A 25252-nucleotide genomic window follows, 5' to 3' on the forward strand; every position below is an offset into this window, starting at 1 on the left:
CAACCAGGAGAGTGAAGAATGCTACCTAAAGAGGAAAACGGAGACCAGTCTAGGAGAGGAGGGGAAGGCAGTCTTTTCTGTGGCCAGGATGGATTTATATTCACTGTTGTGTGGTTACTTCATGCACAAGATGTATGCAAAAGAGATGCTTATTAAAGGACAGTGCTAAGAGAGCCAGCACAGTGGAAATACTTTGCTTGTTGAAGAACTAAAAAAGGTCAGTCCTCTGCTTCAAGATGTCTTTGGTCTTTCTCAACTCAGTAACTTAACTTTGCTAGTGCAGCGGCATTTGGCAGTACACAATCGTTTGGCTCCGCTTCACCAGAAAAGTAATTTCCATTTGTGATAGAAGGTCTAAATACAAGTTTTCACAGGAACCTGCAACCTGAAACCTGAGCCAGCTAAGGTTACAGTAAAAGGAAAGACTGCTAGCACAGTTCAAGAAAACCAGTCCCCTTTTCAAGTCACCCTTCATCTCTTTCAACTCCCTGTCATTACTTGTCTCTCAGGTAATCCAAGCGGCTAGATAAAATAGTGCTACTAGCTAGTGAACCTCAAATGATCCAGGAGACATTGCTCTATGATCTTAGAGGCCAGCGTGTATTCTGCAGCTCTTCCAGGAAGTCTGGAGAAAGAGAATATAAGTGTGCATGGAATGGGAAGTAGGACGTCAGTTCAATAAAGCAACTAAACACATGCTCAGTTCTAAGCATGAAATTAAATTCATCTTTATTCAAAAATAAATTAAAAAAACTCAAGCATCTGCTACACTGAGCCCCCCACTGAACTTCACTGCTGTCTTTGAAACTTGGAGATCTGCCTCCATTAAGCATCTGCCTACGTGCTCTGCTGAATAGGGATGTAGACGGGAAGTTCTTCATCCACTCAAAACCACGCATGTGCTAAGTGCCTTTCTGAGTCACAGCATACAAAGCAAAACTGTTCAAGACCACCCATGAGCTGGACTTGTCCCACCAAGTCTCCATGCCCTCCGAAAGCAACACGAGATATTAAAAAGGAGCAAAATAGCATTTGAATCACAGGCTACAGCTGTCTTCAAATAAGATTGATTAATGGAAAGACTTTTCAATTTCACACCCTTGAAGAGTTTTGTTCTTCATTCCCCATATCTGTGGATATCATATTCAGAATCTGGAAGGGAAGTAAGCCCTTCACAGCACTCCTGCCTTCATGTCTGCACTTTTCCTAGGTCTTCACACCAAACCTGTGACTAATTCTTCTCCGCTCTTTCCACCCAATTCACATTACTATGAATCCCCCCAGCAGCTCAAATGCAATATTCACCTCACTCACCTATTTCAGAAGGCATTGTTTTAGGCTCCTTAATATTCAGTGGAAGAAGGAAGCAGTATCAAGGAACAATCCACCACTTCTGCTTTAAACATGTACTTTAGGACGAGATGACTTATGCACTGGAGACAAAACACACAGGGAATCCAGAGTAGCTCAAGTTTAAAAGTCACATTTACCCAAATGAATGTCAGTGTCTCAGCTAGCTCTCCCAGGCAAACTCTCATCTACCTTAATAGTTTCTGCAAAGATCATTCACCCATCCGTTGTTATCACACTGCCACTACACTTCAAGGCCTCCATCCACTGGCTCTCCCAACTCTAGATAATCAAATGCGAGCTACTAATCTCTGTGTTTCAGGTCTCTGCCAATATGCTCCCACCTAGAAAAGGTAAAAACCCATCTCCCATTCTGGATCAAGACTTTAATCAGCTAGAGATACCGGCTCTCACTGTCCATGGAATGCCAACAATAACCTCTATATCCTCCATAAAATGTTCATTTGACCCAAGACTTCATGATAGTTCACTGCTGATGACCAGTGTCACCTCACCAGCTCGTTCTGAATTATCTTTCTCTCCATCCATTTTTTCTTCCTTAAACTGCTACTCCTGGGCTGGAGCCCACCTTTAGTATTTGAAAAGCACATATCACAGTGAAATTTAACTCCAAGACTGGAACAAGAGTAGGTCTAACAACAGTCTTTCACTACCTGAAGGGGAATTACAGAGGAGTCAGACTCTTCTCAGAAGTTGACAGCAAAAGGACAAGAGGCAGGCATCATTCACAAGTTGCAGCAAGGGAAAATCTCACAGGACATGAAGAAAAAATAATGCACCAGGACAACGGCTGAGCACTGGAAAAGAGGTTCAGAGATGTTATGAAATCTCCACCTTTGCAGATGTTCACAGCTGAACTGGATGAGGCCCTGAGCAACACGATCTGGTTTTGAAATTAGCCCTGCTTTGAGAAGGAGGCCGGACAAGAGACCTCTAGCAGTCCACTCCAGCATAAATTATTTTTTCATTCCTTGATTCTAGGACATATAGCCCCTATGGTAAAAACAGTAATAGATAACAGTTACTACCAAACCCTTCCTATTGGCAATGCTGTAATGAACAGTTTACAGACTGTATCTTGAACAATAACTGGTAATCTAGAGGATTTGAGGTTTTTTTCAGTCATGTTTCTAATATTTTGGACCCTGTTTACATAATCATAATTAAAATATTATGCCAAATACTATGAAAAGATATTTTTAAATTATTTTTATATTTAAAGACAGAATTTTCTTTTAAACATTTTTTTTCTGTCCAAAAGAAAGAAATACTGAAAGTCTGACAAGACTTGAAAATACTCATGAAAAGACACTTGTTTTGAGAAAGCAGGGGTTTGTTACACCTGGGAAGGTCTCTCAAGTGCAAGATGGACTAAATAGCTGATCTCTTGGCAGTTAGGACATGAGGCAGGATGAGGGAAGATCGTCACTCCATCTGATTTGGAGCTTCCCTAGTCAAAATCCTGTCGTGTGCTTTGAGACATCATTCTTGTCAGACAGAGGGATAACACTGGCCTTCCTCTCTGCTTTGAAAGAGTCAATCGATAACAGAAGGAGTAGACTGGTCCCTGGATGTCCTTGCCTCCAAAACAAGGAAACAGCAGGAGCACAGCATTCCTCCAAGCAGCCCTGGGGACTGGAACTGAGAAAGCAGAAAGGTTAAGCCTGTGACGGCCACACTACAAAGTCCAGCCACTGGTGCTGGCTCACAGGCCATCTCTCTGCTTCTGCTGGCATAAGCCTTCTGAAACCCAAGCTATGTCTGGGCTGTGGAAGTCTGCTACTGCCACTCAAAGGGAATCGATACTTTAGTCCGTGCACTGAGACGCTTGCTAGCGGAGCCTGGCTGGCAGCCCTGCAGGCAACCTGTTCGGACGCATCAGAACACTTCCTTTTGTTGGCTTTCGCCTTCTTTCTTCCTTCCTTCCAGAACTTCCTTTCCACTGGAAAAGCCACCCTTGCTAGAGGACAGCACTCCCAAAACTAAGGCAGCACAGAGATAACAGCACTCAGAGAGCCTCCCACGTCTCCGGAGCCTGGGTAACAGCAAAAGAAATTTCCCATAGCCCCCAGAGGCAGGTGGCTCCCTTCCAGTTCTCTGGCACTTCAGCTACTATTACCAGGGCAAGGGTTTAGCATTGCAGTGAGGACAGCTAATGTATTTTAATCTCCATCTGCATTGCTCACTATTTACTTTCCCGGCATACACAACCCAGAGTGGATAGTTATTCATCTAGGATTACGCAAAAGTTTGTAGAGCTTTAATCAGTTTCGCTTTCTTACAGCTCTGTTGAAGAAGTACTTTTCAGCTCTTGAAATACCAAATGGATTTTCTTTCTTATTTAGTGAAAACAAGCCACGTTTCTGTACAAACACATGCCATTTAATTGATCATTCCCAGAGAAGGATGGCTTCCAAGTTCTCCACCCGTTTAGCTCCACAATAAAGCTGTCAATCCGGGGAACAAGACGTGCACGGGCAGGAGCAGCACGCTCCCAACACCTGACTCTCAACGTGGGCTCACCCGCAGAGCAATGAGGTACTCGTCAGCCAGAGGTCAGGACAGGATGTCAAAACCCATCTCTATGAACTGGTTTTCTCAGAACGCCACTGTCCCTGCCTCGGCACTTCCCAAAGTGCACAGCCTTTGTCAAGATCATGAAGAGCGGGCAGAACTTCTCCTTGTGAGAGCCAATCCAGATGGTCCCAGACCCAGAGAACTGATCAGTACTTACAAAAGCATGACATGCTATATGTCAAAAAGCATTGCAGGAAGCATCTAACAATTATCCCCACACTGGGACCAGAAACTGGAAGTGAAATTTTCATACATTTGGACATGATTGATGAAATTCAAGCAGCCATTCATCTGAAGGACAGTACTTGTTAGCTGACTGACCGCAATGGTAAATGACTAGTTTCTATGTGCCTTCTCTTGTAATAAGGGCCATAGCAAAAATTTATCCAACTCTTCAGAAAAAAAAAATAAAACACATAAAGCCCTTTACCCAACACTCACCAGCTCAAATCAAATATAGTTATTTTCAAAGCTAACAAGATACAAAAAGGGACTAGCAGTAAAAGAAAGTAATTCTGTGTAAAGAAATAGTTTGATAAAGCAAACCAGCAGGAAATGTTTAGTTGTCAAGGCTAGGTGTTAATGAATAGAAAGATAAGGAGGCAAAGACAATGTTTATGCAGTGCTTTGATACATATCACTGCGTACCTACAGGAGGCGAGGAGGTGCCATGTGGCTCGCTGGACAGCTCCAGCTTTACATCCAAGAATTAATGTTTGCACTTTAAGGGAGAACAGACTGTGTTTGGGATTAACACTGGTGTAAGTTAAAAGAAAGAAGGAGGTGTACCTGATCAAGATTTGATCTATCTGTTTCAATTTATAGACACAGAGTGGAAAAGTAAATTCCTGCAGAAATGTCATTTACTGGATAAAATTTTAATCTAAAGTAAACCAGCTTTCTCCCAAAGCCTCCTTCGTGGGTTTCAGTGCTGCAAACCTGAAAGTAACATAAACTAAAAAGGATCAAATTCAGCAGTGAGCACAGCCTGTTTTCCCTAGCCCCTTTTCCTCACCTCCCCCCAAAAAATACCTTCAGAACTATTAAAAAATACAGAAATGTGTAAATGTTTGGTCTAATAGTAACATTTTTCAAATATTTGGTTTAATAATATATAGGACAAAATGAAAATAAAAAGAAAACAGAAACTTTAAAAGTCGATCTTATCCACTACCCTGTTCTCATTGTGAATCTCTCAGATCATCACATCACCAGCAGGATCCCACATAATCTCTAACACAAAGAAAACTGATTGCTGAATTCAAAGCAATGAAGAGTTCACCTTAGAGGGAAATGCCTCCCTCAGGCACTCATTGAGAGCCCTGAGCAATGGGAGTATGGCATACTTCATCTAAGCTAATAAATCAAAGAGTGCAAAGGTCTGTTTTAAGTACTTAATCATTTATACTGTTAAATTTTTAGAATGCTTCCTGGCCACATTTTTGCCCCAAGCAATCTAGCGGTATCTCAAACAGTTCCCAGGAATGATCTGGGAGTTAGGCTGCACCATGGACCACTCTCAGTGGGCAGTTTGCACAGTCTCCTCATTTTAGAAGCTGCAGGAGCTTAATAGCATGGGTACAAACCACTCTCTGGCACATGGCCTGAAGGCTGAAGAGCTGTCCTGGCAATCTTAATGTACTCGTGGAGATACAACCTGTGAGACTGAAACTAAACCAGTATGCACCTAATTGATAGAAGGCACTCTGCAATGAGATCCCTGCACTGTCTTCCTCCACCAGCTTCAGCAGAGGCATGCGAGAAGCAGGGCAGGCACAACTCCAGTCTGGTTTGCAATATGAAGGCCACAGAATTTAGAAGACTTAATCATTATTTCTCCTCCACTCTTGACAGAATAATAATGTGTAAGCAGATGCCTTATATGAACAAAAGCTAAAGGCTGCTTTCTTTCTAGCTAAGGGCAGCTATGAATATCACTGAAATGCTTCATGGCAAAACTACCAGTCCGCCAACATCAGTCGTTCTTCCTTGCATACAACTACCTCCTCCAAACATCCAGTAATTACCGCAAGATGGCTACAGATTTAAACCCTGCCAAAGTACTACACCAGGAAAGGCTTTTCATGATAAGATGTTTATACCGCATTAATTCACAGTAGGACTGAATTTTGGCAGTCTCAGACCAGGAATATTATTTAACTTGTCACCACTGGCTGATATACTCAAACTGCTCTGGCTGTTTTAACAGCTTCAGGAGAGCATGTGAATTACAGCAAGCTTTGCTGTTGTTTTTGATGAATAATCCCCCCCTCCTCCAAATTACGTGAACTCAGCAAGGACTCTCTATCAAAATGTCAAAAGATTCATTTGCCTTTGTTTTATGGTTTGTTTGTTTGTTTGTTTTTCACATTCAAGGAAATGCATTTTCCAGTGTATCATATGTACAGAAACCCTTTAAGAGAACATAAATCTCGGAGCCTGCTGTGCAAGTCTTCACCCTTTTGCTGACCGGCCCTGTGAAATCCGACAGATCATTTGCACCAGCATTTTCATGTGGCAGATCTAATTCTGTACTAGAAAGTTGCCTCATTTCATAAGTGTTGCAAACCTGCAGTTCCCATAAAACACAATTGCTCAGCTGCTGTGAAAACCTAAGCTTCCTTAATCGCGCAAGGGCCTGCTCCCACAAGCAGCTATGCCTTTTCTCAAATCCACAAATGTGAATAGAGCCATTGACTTCAAGTCAACTTGCAAGTGTTTTCAAGTCAAACAGGAACTTAAGAGCTTTGGATTTGAGCCAAAGTTTTAAAACATTTCTCTTAAGCTTCTTGGCACAAAGTTTCGTCCAGCTGTAAAGCAGAGATACAGATTTACCAACATTTGCGGATGAAAACACCCCAAAAGAACAGTAAAATCTCTGCTTTTGCTACAACTGGAGCAACAAGAACTGTTCTGTACAGAAGGCTGAAAATCGTCTTCCAACACGTTATTTCCACCGCACAGGCATACACGGGTCTGTATCAGACACAAGTATGCTACATCCAAACAAGCTCCTCCATATAAGCACACTCGGAATACGCTCCAAGTACACATTTCTCTCAGACTAACTGCATTTTATGGAAACTTGACATTTTGATTCTTAATATGTGCTACTTTTTTTCTTTCTTTCTTTCAAGGCAGCTGTTTTGTTTTTGAAGCAGCAACCCACCTACCAAAATTTACAGGGGAATGCAGAAACTGTCCATAGATTACATCTACAGGGGAAACGCATGATATTTTTTGATTTATTGAAAAAGAATTAGCCTGGCAGCTCTCAGAACCTGGGTACTTTTGATAACCTCACTGGCAAGAAGTCCCCCTATCTAAACATAAACTGAAATATTTTTCTGGACCAAAAGAAATCACTACGGGAAAACACAGCCTGGAAGAGAAGAGGGACTAAGAAACAAAGATTAGGAAGAACAGGTTTGGGATTGAAAAACATGCCTCTCTGATCCCATGTGCACCATGTCCCATGGTCTTTGAGTGGGGAAGAAAGACATCGGCGGAGCTGAGAAAATATTCTCTGTCTTCTAAGAAACCTTCCACAAAGGTTTTAAGATTAAATTGTTGCTTGCCTTTGGAGCCTGTTGCTTTTCCTGACCTGGCTTCCCTCTATCTTTCTTTGTAAATTAGATAGAGAGGGGGGAAAAAAAAAGACAAAAAAAAGACAGACCATAAGGAAATAGAACAGATTTTCTTTCTTTATCTAAGGAAATGTTAAAGATGGGCCAATTACACTACAGTCCAGAAGGATCACTGACACTTTTTTAATGCTGTGGGAACAGCCTTTACAAATTTTGCGCAAGATTAATGCACCTCCTGCTTAACCTCTCGCATTTGCTTTGCAAGTATCCATTACCACCCTTAAAACTATCACTTAAAACAAACAAGCCACCAAAGAAGTCAGTCTGGCTTAAGAGTGTGGGCTGGGAAAGCTGCTTTAAGTCCAGCCTGACACAGGCCAATCTTATCTCCACCTCATCCCAGCATCACCCGGGGGAAGCTTGTGATGAAGAAGGACCACAAGGAAAAGCACGTCTTATAAATCGCTCAAGAGAAACTCGGAGCAAACACTCTGATGGATGAGCAGGCTGAGCCTTGCCCTTTGCCACCGCTGTTCACTGATCCTCGCGGTGAAAAAGCGACCGATGCTGAGCACATGCTGCGAGGAGAGGGACCAGGGCGAGGGGCTGGGGACCATGGGCACCAGACATGGCCACCCGCTGCCCCACTGAATTGGGCAGGAAAGACCCTTTCCTCTGGGGCAGGGAGATGCGACCCCAGTGGGGTCCCTGTGCTGGACCTTTCCTGGCAAGGAAAGGGGATGGGAGGTGGCTACTTCACAGAGAAGGGGAGAGCAAGAAGGCCATGGCTCAGCCCAGGGGCTCTGAGGGGACCCAGAGGTGAGCGGCCATGGGCTGTTTCAGCACCTGGAGACGGGCAGGAGCTGTGAGGGAGTGGGTAACCACTGGGACGGGGTTTCTCAGTGCCCCAGGACGGGCAGGATCCGTGAGGGAGCCGGTAAAGGCAGCGGGACGGACCCCTCAGCAGCCGGCGGCGAGCGGGATCTGGGAGGGAGCGGGTAACGGTCACCGGGACGGGGTCCCTCAGTGCCCGGGGACGGGCGCGACCTGTGAGGGAGCGGGCAACGGGCACCGGGACGGACCCCTCAGCAGCCGGCGGCGGGCGGGACCGGGGAGGGACGGGGCACAGCCCCGCTCCCTCACAGACCGAGTGGGTTCCCCGCGGTCGTGGGGCGTCCCCCGCCCTCCCTCCCTGCCCCCGCGCCACCCCTTCCCCAGCCTCGGCACTTACGGGCAAGAGCAGGAGCGCGGCGGCCGCCGCCGCCGGGAGGCTGCGCTGCGGAGCCCGCCCCGCCATGGGGCCGGCGGGGCTGGGGGGGTCTCCCCGGGGCTGGCGCTCCCCGCTCAGCCGGAGCCTCCGCGCTGCCCCGGCGCTGGCATCTCCCCCCGGCCCCCCCCCCCCCCCCCCCCCCCCCCCCCCGCCCCGCCGCGCTGCTGCCCTTGAGCCCTGCCCGCCGCCGAGGAGCCAGCCCCAGCGCCGCCGGCGCGTCCCAGGGCAAACCCCCGGGAGGGAGGGAGGGAGGGAGCCGGGCGGGGGAGCCAAGCCCGCCCTCCGCCCAGGACGCCTCGGGGATGGAGGCGACTGGGGGCGCCCCGGAAGAGAGCGACCCTCAAAGCCCCCAGAAGCAAGGGGGACCTTCCTCTCCCCCTACACTGGATGCAAGAGGGATTCCCCCCTCCACCAGGCACTGGGTGCAATAGGGATTTCACTGCCCACAGTCCTCCAGAAGCAATGGGATCACCCCCTCCCCAAGCACTGAGTGCAACGGAGATCCCTTTCCCCAAGCGCTGGGTGCAATGAGGATGCCTTCCATGCAAGCCTCCAGAAAGAACGGGGATCCTCCTCCACTTCCCCCACACGCTGGGGATTCCACTGCCTCAAAATTTCCAGGAACAAGAGGATTCCCCCTGCCCAGGCGCTAGGTGCAATGGGTACCCCTTTCCAAAATTAGGTGCAATGCAGACACCCTCCCCGCAATAAGAATCCCTCCACCGCCACCCCCTCCCACCTGGCATTAGGTGCCATGTTAACCGCATTGCTCATAAACTTTCAGGAGCAATGGGTTTCCCCCGCTGCCCAGGCACAAAGTGCATTGTGGAAGCCTACAAGCCTTGAGGAGGAAGAGGGAATCCTCCCTGACACTACGTGCAATGTGAACCACCTACCAATCCTCCAGAAGTAAGGAGGCACCGCCCCAGCCCTAGATGCAATGTTACTAGGTGCAATGAGGACCTCCACCTCCAAGATAATAAGGCACAAGACTCCAAACTTCCCGGGTATCCCAGGGGCAAAGGGGTTCCAGCCTGTTGGTCATCAAATTCATTAGCACACCTTCCCCCAAATCTCCGAGCCTGTGGGGCATCCCCTTTGCTATTCCCCAGCTGCAACGGGAAACCCTTTCTCCTCAACAGCACCAAGCCTTGTAAGACTCCCGAGCAGCATGTCTCAACTGGGAATGCACACCCGCCTCGCCAGGCAACCCAAAAGCAGCCTGTGTGGCTGTTTCTTGTGCTCTTGGTCTCTGAAACAAGAGACGTTTGTCCTGCTCTTCTCATCTATGGATATTTGCCAGACTGGACCCCTATGCAAGCGAAGGCTAAACAAGGTCACCCCATATCTCCATGCCATATGCACACTGACACACTTGCCCAAGGGGCTTCAGACCCTCTGCCTTATTGCCCTAGGGTGGCTGTTGGTGCTAAGGGAATTGGAGTCTTACAGATTTGGATGCTTGACCTTCTTGGGGCCCATAAGCTCCTGGGCCTAACAGAGACTAATTACTCCCTGCCTTCTGCATCCAGCTAGGCCTCTCCATACAATGGATGCGTTTGTGGTATTGTTAGACTGTGGGCATCAGGCCAAGCCCTGGTCTTCCCAGTGCCAGCAATGAGCCTAATAAGACTTTTTTCTCCTCTGCTCCATCCCATCTGCTCAGAGAACAGCCAGCTGTGTTCTGAATCACAGCTGGTACCTGTCCACAGCTGCAACTGGGACTGTTCCTAAAAGCCCAGCCATGTTCTGAGGCACACAAGCCTCAGTCACAATTCTGGAGCAGGAGCAGATATGAGCTGCTCCTTCCTAGCCCAGCTCCTGGATTTCCACAGGGAGCAGTGTCATACGCTGCCCGTCACCTCTGACGGGCAAAGCCTGCCCTAGTCATCTGTTGCCAACGGTCTCCTTTCACAGAGGTGGTGCCTTTTCCTCCCTGAGACACTGCCTTTCCACCACCCTCCTTGTTTTCTTTTAAATCAAAATCAATTGGTATGAAGGTCATGGTGTCACAGAGGAAAGAGTCCCAACAGATTCTCAAGGTTTGCAAAAGTTTAGCAAGCCTTACATAGAAGCAGAAGTACCTGGACATCTTTCTTTGGGGCCTTGCTGAATTATTTTGTCATTTGCTCAGAAACACATATAACAACAGCTTCTCACCCTCTCTAAAACACCTACAAGGAGGCTTACATCCCTAATCCCATGCAGGAATCCTGCTTAATATAGCGTGAATATCACAGCAAGGCGATGGGCACTTATATACACTAGTGGACCTGGAATCCTCCTAACACACCAGCAAAAGTTTTCACAACACAGCATTATTTTCTCTTTTCCTCTGGTTATTCAATGGTTTGAATGCATTTAAATATTTAAGCTTGCTAGTTTTTCCTCCCCTGTCAGTTGCACACCAACATTTGTTTCCTTTCATTATTAAAAGAAAACAAACCCATAACCCAAAGTTGCATGCTTCCAATTAATATGAATGCTTTCATGAAAATGCAAAAGGAGGAATAAATCCAGCACAATTTTTTATTGCATTTAAACATCCACCTCCAGGACTAGAAACTCACACGCAACAGGATTATGTGAACTCATGAGAATTGGTAAAGGAAACCTGAAGCTGCATGTGCGCAGACATAGGTCATCTGCGCTGAAACCAGAAAGGTTTTCCAACACGCTGCTGCATGGCTTTCTGTTACGATTTATCTGTGGTGTGTTTATTGCACTGTCCAGAACTGGAGCCTCATAATATTAAAAGCTGTATTGAAACAGAACAAAACAATCCCAAATTGTGACTATCTAAGGATTAAACAAATCATTCCCTCCATCTCGTTTCCAGGGCTTTTCTCCTTATAGCTGATTGCAAAGTCCAACCAAAGCTTTTCATTTTCTGGGTTGCTTATAAGGTCACTCCCCTTCAGATCCCCTTGTGTTCTTTAAGGGCTGAGCTCATGTTCCAGCTTCATGGTGCGCCTGGGGACTCTTCTCCCAGTCATCTCCTTTTATAAAACTTGTAGGATCATTCGTCATACTGTCTGGCTTTATGGGTGAAACAGGTCAAAGAGTTAAAATGGAGACAGAGAGACATACACAGACACAGATATATACACACTTTCGTGCATGTGGGTATGGCATATGAAACGTAAGCCTTGTTCTTTTAGGAAACAGACTAAGACCCATGAGATCCATACGCAGAGATTCAGGAATGCAGGAGAAGAACGTGACAATTCTGATCAAGTTGGATGGAGCAAGTCTCCGTATGGGATCATGGCATGGATCCAATTGCTCAGTTCTTGCCCAAATGACTTTCAGATATTGTTTGCAACCATGTCCATACAAGGATGACTCCCTATTGCGTGTTTGGTAGTGTTGTTTTTTTTTCTTTTTAAAGCTCCTGAAAGGATTTAGACATATCTTTAACTCTAAGCCTGCAAGTATTCCCACTGCTCTCAGTGGTGAAACTGTACAGAAAGCATCCTTGCTGGAGGAGGGGCATGGCCAGCTCTTGGTGTAACATCTAAGACAGTGAGGTCCTTACTGTGTCTGGAATTCTGAAGATTTTCTACAATACAACTAAGTAACTTGATAAACAGTTTTAACAATAACCACAAACATCACACAAAACATAAGTACCCAAAGGGTGGAATTGGACTGAATCAGGTGCCAACTTTGTCTCTCTGAAATATTGGATGACCTCTCAGAGGGATGAGATGTCTTTCAGTTAGAGTAAAGGGAACCAACAGAAAATATCAAATATGTCCCTCCAGGTGAGATCCAGAGCCCTCTTCTATGGATGTGTTAATAGCAGAGTGATGGCAGGGGTGACACGATTGGACTGCTCATCTGCGAAGTGGACACCACGGGTCTTCAGCAATAGGTCAGTTTATTGGGGCTGAGCTCCAGCTGCTGCATCTGTGCTATGAGTATCTTGAATGAGCACACTCTCTGTCTCCTCTTGAGGTTGAGCCTGGACTGAAAAAGCTCTGGGATTGGGAAAAGATGAGTATGTGGCAATCACAGGCATATGGTTGGATGCAGAGTGGTGCTTGCACTTTTTGCTAGAACTTCAGTGGATCAAAACACCCAAAGAGCCTGGGTTCAGTTTCTGACCCTAGTCTCAACCTCTACCTAGGCTCTCTCTATACTCAGTGCAAAATGCAGGTTTTACTTGTATTGTCAGCAATCAAATGATGCAGGCTTTTGGGGGAGGTGGACAGACTGGGTCCTCATTTGGGACCTCAGACAGATTTGAGGTCTCTTGTGCAGGATCTGAGTGGATCCAATTTTAAGTACGTATCAGATGTTTTATTCATCCCCTAAGCTAATAAAGTTAAACTCCTTCCAGAGATATTGTGACAGCTCAGAACAGCTACAGATCTCTGAAAGTGTTGTACTGCCCTGTCCCCTTTTGACTGCATCAGTTCAGCTCTGTTTCAAAGAGGCAGGTGAATTGATCTAGGTATGCCACGTCTGAAAAAGGTCAGGCTGGGAAAGAGAATGGGAGAAGTCCCTCCTGCTTGTTGCAGAGTGAGTGAATGCCATAGGGAAAAGAGCACATGATGGCATTTGACACCACAATAATGTCTCCAAGGGAGGAAAGTTAGCTGGAAGGCTCTTATTAATAATGAATGTAATGGTTTCCTGAAATAATGGTGGGTCAGAGTTGGTAACGAGCACAACTCAGGATAACAGAAATCCCTCTGACAAAGTAAAGGCACGTAGTTTCGTCCTCTTCAGCAAGCTAGTACTTGCAATTACACTTAAATGAGGAATGTAAGTAGGACGGAGGAGAAAATGGTGATATTTAAAGAAGTTCCATTGTTTGAGACGGCTCCTAATAGTGAGTCTCTGGGGTATAGTATAAACCTTGGGACTGGGGGGAGAGGAGGAAAATGAGGTGGAAGCATCACCCCTTAGGCATAAAATAGATTTTCTGGCTTTCTTTACCGTGGAACTCATGTGGACACAGTATTCTCATGGAATAACACAAGGCTTTTCCTTGCGACAGTATCCCCAGCTTAGTGTTTTGCACATCCTATTGCCAAGGCAATGCAATCAGCTCATCGCTTCCCTAGAGCCCAACAAACCTAAGCTAGCACCAAGCCCACATGGGCTGGGTGAATCGTTCTGGTGACCACAGGCACTGGCAGATGCTCCTCTTTCCCTAGCTGGCTGGGGGACAGCAAAGCTGCCACATCAGGGGATGCTGATCTGGGTGCCTTGCAGCCTGACTTTCAGGTGCCTTGCTCCAGCTGACAGGCAGGCTGTGAAGGACAACTGTCAGCCTGGACACCATTGCTCTGAGGGGATCCCAAAGTTCCCTGGCAAAGCAGTTTCAGAGACAAATTTCCTGTCCAAACAAGCTGGTATGGAGACTCCTCTCAGCCCAGGACCCTCCTAGAAAGAAAACAAAGGCAATACATCCCAGCAAGGTTTTAAGATCAGGTATCCCACCCTGGGGCAAGGGGAAGGAGAATATCCTATCGTCACAGACCACAGTTGTCATTAAATCATCACTGTTACTAACGCTGTTCTGTCCTTTTCTTGTGGAAAGGACTGTAGACATCAGTGCCTGGCAGACATCTCATGCAAAAATCTGGGTGTATTGACTGCAGGACAACAGTTTTTCCTTCACCTTTCTCTAGGTGAAAAAGTACCTAAATCAATGCACTCCCAGCTGGTCCATATCATGTGTGATGGGAGGGTAGTTGGACTTGTCAGGAAGAGGCCAAAAAAGATAGTCAGACCAGTATCTACTGCAGAAAGATGATTACAAGGACAGGGCAATGTGGAGTGATACTTCCATCATCCAGAGATCTGTGGCACATATTTATTGATACAGCTATCTTTGAATTTCATGTCTCAAGGTGTCTTCCTCCCATGGTTTCCTTTGTTATCCAAGAAATTATTCCCATGCCTCACTAGAAGGTTAAGTTACTCCTTTTTTCATGGATCACATGAAGAAGAAGGAGGAACTACTCATTACACAAATGACGACACAGATCCCGATTCAGGAAATCATTAGTTGCATTCGCTTTGGCCCATCCATACTTAGATAAGTACTGAAACCTCTACAAACCTGTGCCATGGTTGCAATTAATTCAGTGGGACTTTAAAATATGGTTAAATGCATTATCAGGAAATGTTTCCCTTTACAAATGGGGAAGGAGGAAAATGTGTCATGAGAGCAACTGCCTAATTTGGCTTCAGAAGTTCAAGCCACACTGATACCCTCTACGTAGATCTGACATTTTGATGGATCCTTGGTACGAGTTGATTATTTCCAAATAACTTTCAGGTTACTTCTGTGGAAGTAAATCTTGGATTTTCACATAGCAGAAAGGAATGTCTGAGTTAGCCTCTCTCTTTCACTCTTTTACCAGAAATGTATTCAGCATTTCGCATTTAGATTGCAGTGTTAACCTGTATTTTACCACAGTGACACTGAAAGGGATCCGACACTAGGCAATCAAATGAAGACTGAGACCCACACTTTCTGCATCCAACTTTAATCCATTGATTACACTTAAATCTGACTCATCTTTTTTCTCTTGTAATGCTTTCTGCAGGATGTAGTTTTCAGTGCTGTTTCCTAAGTTTTATGCTTGTTTTCCCACTTCACAGGCAATGTCTTCAAACAATGCTCGTTCTCCAAGGGGTGATTTTTTAATATCAGCAGTCTTAAAGAAAAATAAATAACAAAGCTCGAGGGCCAAACCCCCAATCCTTTTAACGTGAAACAATTTTATAGGTTACTGTTAAGGCCTCAATAGGAAGAACTCTTATTACAATACTTTTGGGAACATACAGTGTACACTTGAGAGACTCACAGGTTTGTAAAGAGATCATATATCTATTCCTCTCCTATTTCTCCTTTCTCTTTGGATCTTTTGGATTCAATTAATCTTTCTGGATTTTTGTTTTCTGCAAGATGTGTGTTTGGCTCAAATAACTTGTTCATCTCTAGCTTTCAATGTCACGTTTCATGCTATAGTAGCTTCCATTCTCAACTGAGGCTCAAACACTCAGTTAAGTTCTGCAGTTTAAATGGGTTACTATGGACAGGACTTCTCTCATGGACTGAGAAAAATAAATGTAGGTGTGTCCATATTTTAATGCTGAACTCATATCCTAGTCGGTGGAGATCTAGTGAATCCAATGAAACCTAAGAAGTACTTTTCTGTCTAATAGAGATATCTCTTTGGGGCCCACTATGTTCCACTGGCTGTATGGAGTAGATCTCCTTTAACTAGAGTGAGGCACCTAGCTCACATGGAGACATCTAAATACAGCGTGTCTTAATATTTGTACTGAATCCCACACTGCATGTCAGCTGAACCATGTTTTCACAGTTTGCACATTCCCAGCCCATCACAAGTTTCAGGGAAACAGACAAGTTAAGATGCTTAGCCTCTGCTTGCTGTGGATTGAGTGTATGCACATGGCAGGTTACTGTAGCCAGAACATGGTAATTCAATTAGGTCTTCACTGATTTCCCTATATTTCAGTCTGTCATTTCTGAGAAGCTTCATCATTGCCTTTGAAAGCTTCCTTGTTGAAGTGCAGTTTCACCAGATGAAGTCTTGAGAGGATCCTTCCCTTGAGTAGGCTGCTTTGAATTCTTGGAGGTCTCAATTATTTTAGTAGCTGAGTTGTCAGCAATTCCTGGCCCCAGAACTGCCAAGTCACTTTAGGATTTCCTCGTGGGGGGCTGTGACACCACCACACTCAGCATGTCAGGAATTTCCTTAGAAAAACTTTTTGCTGATGCAACATTTGTTTTATTTTTTGCCATCTTCTGACAACATTGCTCATGTAACTTTCTTAGTGAAATATTTGAAAATAACATTGGGTTTTTTTTTCCCCCCAAGAACTGTCTGCAACCTCTCTGGGAGCTCACAGCATAGCAAACAAACAAACAAGCAAAAAAACATTCATGATATTTCTTCACATAGTTGCCTGACACTGTCAGCTTTAGTGGAGGAGCCTCTGAAATTTGACTCAGCAGTTGGCAGGTAAATGAATCAGAAGCAGTTTTACAAGTATTTGTTTGTCAGTCACAGCAATAATACTCCAGTTTTACACTTTGTAGACATGTGGATTTCAGTGAAGTAATGCTGGAGGTACACACAGGAGAACCAGGCTTAGAGAGTGGAAGAATGCATAAAATGGGAATTTTCTACATACATTTGCCTAGAATTCATCTGTCAGCATAATTTATCTCTTTTCATCTCTGTAGCCTAATAATGCTGTGTTATCCCTGAAGAAAAGCATCACTCTTTTCCCAAGAATATCTGCCTTCTATTTTGGATAGTGCTTGCTGCATTTTTTCCACTCCGGGTGCCTAAAGTTAGCCACTTGAATCCATATTGGGCATGTAAGCATATGCATTTGTGTATAAGGACTAGCCTTACTTCAGTGAACTAAGTATCCACACAAAATAAATTAGAATTAGGTATCTCTGTGAGTTAGGACTCTCAGACTGGATGCATAACTATAAAATTTATCCTGAAGTTACTGAATGTGATCATAGAGTTTGCTTTTGCAACATCTGCATTAGTCTATAAATTGCTTGTGAAAACCTTACTGCCAAGAAACTGATAGTCAAACAAATGATATCTTCTGTTAGGAAAGGAAAACAAGGAACTTGTACATAATGTTTTTTTCATTTTACTTCTTGCCCTTCAGTCATCTCGGTTTTGCTAGTTACTAGTCACCAGCAGTACAATACTCCATTTGGTAAACAATAGGTCTAGAAATTATGCTGATAAATAAATAGAAATAAATGCAAGCAGACAGACTGCATACTAAGCAGAGGTTCCTGTTAATATTTCAGTCTCTGCATAAGAAATTCATAACATGTCCAGTACAGGACACTGAACTTTTAAAAAAGGACATAGGAAATGAGACATCAGTTCCTAGGAAATTTTCTGGCTCGACAAACTGCCATCATAGGTAAGAGTGGGCTGAATAAAAGTCATTATTTATAATGTACCTATAGATGATCTGGTTTCTCCACTCTCCCTTTATAGTTAGTGGACATCTAATCAATACAGTCAGAGAAGTCCAGCTTCACAAGACCCTAAACTCAAGTCTACAGTCATTCTGTTGACTCACATCCCAGTTCTGTCTCTTTATTCCCTTGACTATGAAAGGAGCTGAGAGCTGTGAGTTCAGATGGGAACAGCTGCATTGTAGATAACTGAAGTTAGATGAGGTGAATCCCATCCAATCTTTCATGAGAGAAGAAATTACACTGCAGGTTTTATTACTTGCCATATACTTAGCTGCTCTTCATTGCCACAGTATTACGACAGTTTACAGTGACTGAAGATCTGGTCCAACACGCTTAAATCCTTACTGAAAGGCATCATCTTTAGGCATGAGAGTATTTGATTTCTGACGCCCATCTTGTTCACAGCAATTAATTAGTGCCACCTTTGGCAATACTTCCCTGTGATGAACATCTGTCTCCCAGAATCTGAATCAAAGCTGCATGTGTTGCCTTATTTTATATAAGAGCTCTTACAGGCAGGAGAGCTGTAGGACCTTTTAGTCATTCATGTTAATTTGCTCCTAAATATTTCAGCAATAAGCTACAGCACTTTCAAATTTGATAGCTTCGGGTATGAAATTTTACAGAGCAATGCTTCATGCACTCAGTCAGTACCTAATTAAAATACATGCTGGCAGGCTCACTGTGGCTCCGCCAAGATTGCTTGTGTTCATTTCCTTTAGCCCTTCTGACGATCAGTCATAATCCCTTTCCACAGGATTTCTTTGCATCAGCTGTCTTTAGCTCCAACAGTCTCCATTTTTTGCTAACAGTCATTTTGGGAGGTTCACAACTTCTTTTACAAAGAAATAATGGCCTTACTTATGCTACCTTAGATTAGGATGGTTTAACCTTTTCCAGGGTAGATATCATATGTCAGTATTGAAACCTCCCACCTGAAGGGTCAGATGAAGTTAGCAGTGGAACCTCCAAAGTCCTCCCAAGGATAAGGCTGTGCACATCATCAGTACAAAAGATTTGGCTTTTGGGGTCCACATACTTCGTTACGAGCTCTACCCTGATGTTTCCATGGACACTGCAGAAAAGGTGGCAAAGTGGGTGGACTCAGCCTGTAGATTACCAAGGGAAACATTCCATCAAAATGCATTCCTGTAAAATGCCAACACTTTATTCATCTTAGCAGAGATGAAGCTATCAGATCACTTACAGAAATTTCCTTCCAGCTCTTTAAGGCAAAGATGTGTATGTTGGTTGCTCACCACTCTGCATTTCTTAACCATGTTTTCATCCATCTAGTCTCCTAATTCTCTAATCCAGCCAGTACCAAGCTGCTGTCTCATCTGAAAACCATCCTTTGCACAGCAGTGTTTTTATTCTAGATAATTTGCAGGGAGAAACTGAGCCATCCAAGCTTTCTCTAGCATGTCTGAGCTCTGCAGATCTCAAGCTGAAAAGCTGTGGAACATAAGCAAATGGTGATCACTCCCTCCACAACCACTTTTTACCTTCCCTGATCCTTTTACCTGTCCTCTGTAAAGTTACCAACGGGCTCAGATTTGGATCCTTGGGCTTTCAATATCACATCCCAGACCTCGATCACAGGAGCTAAAGGAGCAGCCATGCTGGTAATTAATAACAAAAAGCAGTTGTCTCACCAGATGGCTGAAACTAGGGTTACAAACACAATTGGAAAATGTGCTGTCTATAGGAAAAAGGACATAGCATTCAATGATTATAAGCAAATGATACATCAGAGCACAACAACACACTGGTTGGTACTGGAAATCATTCAGCAGGACTTGTTGCTTGCTCAGAGACTCATCCATTTCCCTTTGCACTGCCTCTACTTCCACCTTTTCCAGAACTGTCATTCTCTACAACAGAGACCACACTGTGAGAAAGACAGTAATCTTCTCAAAATGGAGTACTGAGCTGTAATGTGTTCCTATCAATGACTTCCTCCATCTCTTTTTTGAAGAAAAACTTGAAGAAAGGAATGTACCACACTATCTGGCAATGGAAGGGGAACCCTGGCCTTGTTTATTCTAAGTGAAGAATTAATATGTATTCAGGTTTTCATCTTCCCACCATAAAGTGTGAAGGTGAAGAACCAGCCCTACTGGCAAAACCTTCATGAAAGGAAGGTTTTCATTTAAAGTCATGCTGAAGTATCAGTGAAAGTAGCTAACTCTACTATGAAGATATGAAAGAATGACTTATGATAGCAGAAAAGGGATGCAACATTTCATGCTTATTTACCAGCGAATCGGGAATAAAGAATTTCAGAAATTGAGTTCCCTGGGTATTGGCTGTTTGTCAATAAATGCTGCATTACACACTGAGATATGAAAAGGAAAGGAGAACATTATTGTTAGGGCTAATGCAATTTACACTCTAATGAAAACAGATGTAGAAAGATTGAGCTACAGGCACCTGCAGTTGAAATCCTTGAGAGTGTGAAATTTCTGTCTTGTTTGTCCTCTTTTTTAGGTGAAAAGCAAGCAAGACACTCTTTTGCCAGAAAAGCTGATGAGAGCAATTGACTGAATCTTGCACTTCCCAGAAAAAAACAACTTCTAGTGTGTGAAAGACTGAAATTTTATATATAAAATGGTTCAACTTCTCTTCAACTCCAAGAACAGATACAGGTGTTTGACAGAGTTAACAAAGGCTTTATTCATTCTCATTTGAAATCTTTGAAACAGCTGGGATAATAATGTAGGGATGGACAGAATAATATTCCCCAAGTACCCGCAGCTGTCAATAATACTGGCTGAATGGCAGACAGTTGCCACAGACCTTTCTTTCACTCCACATGAAAAAATTCAGGATGCCGGTGAAACATACAGATACAAATGTGTCCTGAAAACAGTGGTTCCTGCATACCAGCCTGAGAATCAGTGATAGGTATAATGATAAAATGCAGCTGGACTGCAACATCACATCACCCTTATAAGGTTTGAATTAAAATTTAGATATGAGTGCAGGTGCTCCACAAGAATTCTAAGTTTTGCAGTGACCTACTGAACGCCAAAATATTTCATAAAAATTAAAAATCTAGAAATTTCCCTATATGGAGGCAGAAAGCAAGCAGCAGTAATGAATGAAACCAACATTGTCTCGTACAATGCTAGCACACCTCCTCTGATCCAAATTGAAAAGAACTCCAATGTATTCTACATTATTTAAGAAAAAGAGATTCAAAGAGTTTCTATATGTGCTGCAGGGAACTAATCTATTTAAAAAATAAGCTTGGGGATTTTCCATACCTCACTGGAAAAGTCCCTGAGCCTGACTTTGAAGTCAGCCCTGCTTTGAGCAGCAGTTAGACTAGACATCTCCAGAGGTTTCTTCCAACCCAAGTTTTTCTATGAGTCTGTATTTCATTGCCATTTAATTTACATATGGAGGCAGCATTTTTCTTTTGGGAAAAATCTTTGTAGAACTCCTGAGGGGGAAAAAGGTGAACTTTAGTTATCATCAGTAGATTGTGGTCATTGTCAGGTTATGCTCTACCTGTGTGATTTACAGTAGGAGCCAGATGTTGCATGGATGTGCTTCACATCCTGCTACCTCAAATACTTGGACTTGCTTTCCACATACCTCCCTGCCAAGGGTGGTATCAACCAAACGGGACCAGGAGAAAGCTGAGTGAGTCGATAGTCTGATCTGGCTCATGACTAAAATTGTGGGGAAGATAAACAGAGCTGACAAGGCCACAGAGTGAAACACAGACAAAAATACTTTTACTGAAAGAAAAGAAAAGGCATTTACGGGGCAGGGAGTTTCCCACTGGTGAGTGACTCTCCCCAGAGCACTGCCTGCTTTAGAGGATTTATTCCCTTTTCTGGCATGGGACCATACCTGCCATCTAAATACCTGCTGTAGCAGAGTTCTGAATCATGTTCATCTACTTTAAGCAGCAATCAGGATTAAAACAAAGACAGCAGGCTTTAGTCTAGTGAGCCCAGTGGGGAATTCCTTTACTGAATAAAACTCTAGGTTACAGAAGTAAACCTTAAAAACAAGAAAAGGCAACCTTAAATAAACCTGACATCTGCCTCTTGTTAATCTGCCACAGAGGTGGTGAGAGCAGCAGATGAACCATCTCAGCAGTGCCTCTCCCCTGTGGTGCTGTCTTCAAGAAGGGTTCATTTTTCATAGAATCATAGAATTGTCAAGGTTGGAAAAGACCCTTAAGATCATTGAGTCCAACCGTTAACCTATCACTGCCAAGTCCATCTATACCATGTCCTCGAGCACCACATCTATCCATTCTTTAAATACCTCTAGAGATGGAGACTCAACCACTGCCCTGGGCAGCCTGTTCCAATGCCTGACCACCCTTTCAGTGAAGAAGTTTTTCCTAATGTCTAACCTAAACCTCCCCTGGTGCAGCTTGAGGCCGTTTCCTCTCATCCTATCACTCATTACCAGGGAGAAGAGGCCGACCCCCACCTCGCTACAGCCTCCTTTCAGGTAGTTATAGAGAGCAATACGGTCTCCCCTCAGCCTCCTCTTCTCCAGGCTGAACAACCCCACCTCCCTCAGCCGCTCCTCATAAGCCTTGTGCTCCAGACCCTTCACCAGCTTCATTGCCCTCCTCTGGCCACGGTCCAGCACCTCGATGTCCTTCCTGTAGTGAGGGGCCCAAAACTGAACACAGCACTTGAGGTGCGGCCTCACCAGTGCCGAGTACAGGGGCACTATCACCCCCCCGGTCCTGCTGGCCACACTATTCCTGATACAAGCCAGGATGCCATTGGCCCTCTTGGCCACCTGAGCACCTTTTGACAGCATGTCTCCTCAGTGATATCCAAGGGAACTCAGAGCACTATTTTGGAATGCCCATTTCTCCTTCCTCTGTTCAGTAAAGGAGACTCACCATGCTAAGCCTATGATGAGTGACTGTCAGAATGCAAATCCAAGATTATCTCAAATTTGCCAAGCATTAGGATATAATACTCTGCATTCTCACAATATGCCAGTCTTTCTGTGTAGGAAGCCCATTGATTTTCAGCCTCCTCTAACCTTTCTCTTTCTATACAGCAAGACTTACACTATGAGGCTTTCCAGGACGTGTAGTTCCCACAACAATCAGAAACTATCCAAGTATCAGATATCTGGATTCTTGGATTCAGAAAAAAAACCCAAAACACAAAATAAGAAAAGACCACCTTGGTCTGCTGGCTTGGGCAAGGGCATGAGAGCCAGGAATTCAAATGCTGACTTGTTGTGTTTTAGGTCAAGTCTTCTCTTCTTTGCTTTCCCTACCTGTAAAGTTGGAAAGACCCAGAATGTTTTTGTGGTTACCATAAAATGCAGCATCAGTATACAAAGCGTGGAGCATGTGGTGTTTGTATCAACAAGAAATATTTTTGAGCTTGGACGGCAGGCAGAAATCTCCCCTCCACTGCATGGTGGGTGCGCTGATTACTGAGTTTATTGGAAACGAACTAAAGGCAACTCTTTATATGTCTCAACTATGTAATAATCTAATGCTGAAAGCACAGGATGCTGACTCCTAACTTCGTCTGACCTGTGGACAGTGCTACGAAACAAGAAATGCCATGGGGGCAGCTTCTTGCTTTTCTCTTTTTTTCAGCCTCAGTTTTGAATTTGCCATTTCTTGTATTCTGGTGGCCAATATGTTACAATAACTAGTATGAGTCAGGACCACTGGCATAAAACCACCAGGATTAGTATAACCAAGTAATCCAATCTTAATGAGGTTTAAACAGGAGCTTGACAGTAGTTCAAAAGCACTTATTAGATGTATGGCTTGTCTGTGATTACTGAAGCATGCAAAGAATGTTATTAATAGGTCTGCAGTCAGGTGAATAGGTCTGCAGTCTTTGGATTAATTTCATGTAGCAACAGGCAGTGGTGTTTTAAGTGAGTGGAAACTTCAATGACAAACATGTTGATAAAATTTCCAAGAGCTTGAGGAAACACAGCAATGGAAAATGGATAAAGATAAATGTGTTGAGTAAACATTTGTATCTCAGATTCATCCTTCAAGCACATCTGCTCCACTCACCTCAATTTCACAAACCTCCACAAGGAAACACACATCCTCTCTTTCCAGAATGAAGTCTGAAATTACGTACCTGGCTCCTCAACTGTGATGAGGCATAAATGGCTATGGAAAAAAAATTGACTGCAATGAACAGAAAGTGCAGATGCCACTGACTCCTGGACGGGTCTGTGTGAGCACAGCAGTGGCCCCCAGGCTAAAGGAGGAGAAGCCTCCTTGAAATTGCAATGTTGTCAAAGCACCGTAGGCTATATAACTGCATAACGATGGCTGTGCCTAGTCAAAACAAAGGACTGTCTAGCTCCATTTCATGGGCTAGGACTGTATGACTGCCGTCAAAATGGGACAGGCAGATAGTACTTTCCTGGAGTATTTATTCAGCCTCTGGCAATTTCTGTCCCAGCAATTTCCTAGGTCAGGCGGTATGTCTTTGCATTTAAAAACTATTTTTAAAAATAGCTTTTCTATGAATTTGTCTTTTCCACATACATTCCATATTCCATATTTTTCCATACATGCCCATTATTTTGCAGCCATGTAAACTCTTACTTTTCACAACATGCTGTGTCAAGGAGTTTCAGAGTTCTTGCAGTGTGAAGAATCATTTTCTACCATTGGTTTTCAAACTGACCCTTTGTAGTTTTGCTTTACAACTCTTAGTTCTTGAATTGAAAGAAATGGTAAACAATCATTCTCTGACCACCTTCTGCAGGGTCCAGATCTTTCAGACGTCATGTTGTTTGCAATATAGTCCATTGTAAATTCACAGAATACTATTGTGAAATGAAAATAGGATAATATAGCAAATAACCACTTTTTATTTTATTTGCTATGCTCATTTGTTTTCCACTGGCTTACAGTCCCTCCTGTCCTTCTCTGATAGTTCAAGGTCTAAGATCAATAATTCTACTAGTCTCAGAATTGAGGACATAACCATTCCCAGGTTCATGCATTTAGGTAAAAAGTTCAATGTCTAAAGACAGGTTGTCGGTACAAGCAATAACACAAACAAGCAGTCATTTTGTAGAGGACAAAAAAGTGCACACAAATTTGTGGTTTTTTTAAATAATGAAAAAATGCAGACCTTTGTGAGAACATCATCTGAAGCAGAAAAGAGATAATGTGCTATTGCTGGAGCAAGTCACCTTTGTTGAAATTATTCTTGTTTCGTACTAGTGCCAGTGAGAATATGGCTTCATAGTTTTAGAATGGTCTAACTACTGAGCCAGATCTTGCCATCGTTACATGTAAAAGGCAGTAATTCTCCTCAGTCTCAGTGGGGATCTCTGCTTAAAAGCTGAGTCCAAGCCCTGCTCATTTGTTTTCAAGAAATAAATGCCTTTCAGTAAGTGCACTTTTCACTAATAGTAAATTCAGTCTGCTGAGCTTCTGAG

At 43.8% G+C, this 25252-nt stretch overlaps 1 protein-coding gene across 1 annotated transcript in view; it reads right to left on the minus strand.

Annotated features, from left to right (window-relative positions):
- Positions 1 to 8901, minus strand: part of CRHR2 (corticotropin releasing hormone receptor 2) — a 171574-nt gene extending 162673 nt beyond the window's left edge. Inside the window, exon 1 of the mRNA XM_087731325.1 lies at positions 8767 to 8901. Within this exon, the coding sequence (XP_087587451.1) occupies positions 8767 to 8832 (66 nt within the window). The 5' untranslated portion in view covers positions 8833 to 8901. The remainder of the gene's footprint in view (positions 1 to 8766) is intronic.
- Positions 8902 to 25252: the final 16351 nt, after the last annotated feature.

Source organism: Nipponia nippon, unplaced genomic scaffold (genome assembly GCF_047370975.1).
Source record: "Nipponia nippon isolate SJK-2023a ecotype South Korea unplaced genomic scaffold, ASM4737097v1 scaffold_1, whole genome shotgun sequence".
Classification (NCBI taxonomy): Eukaryota; Metazoa; Chordata; class Aves; order Pelecaniformes; family Threskiornithidae; genus Nipponia; species Nipponia nippon.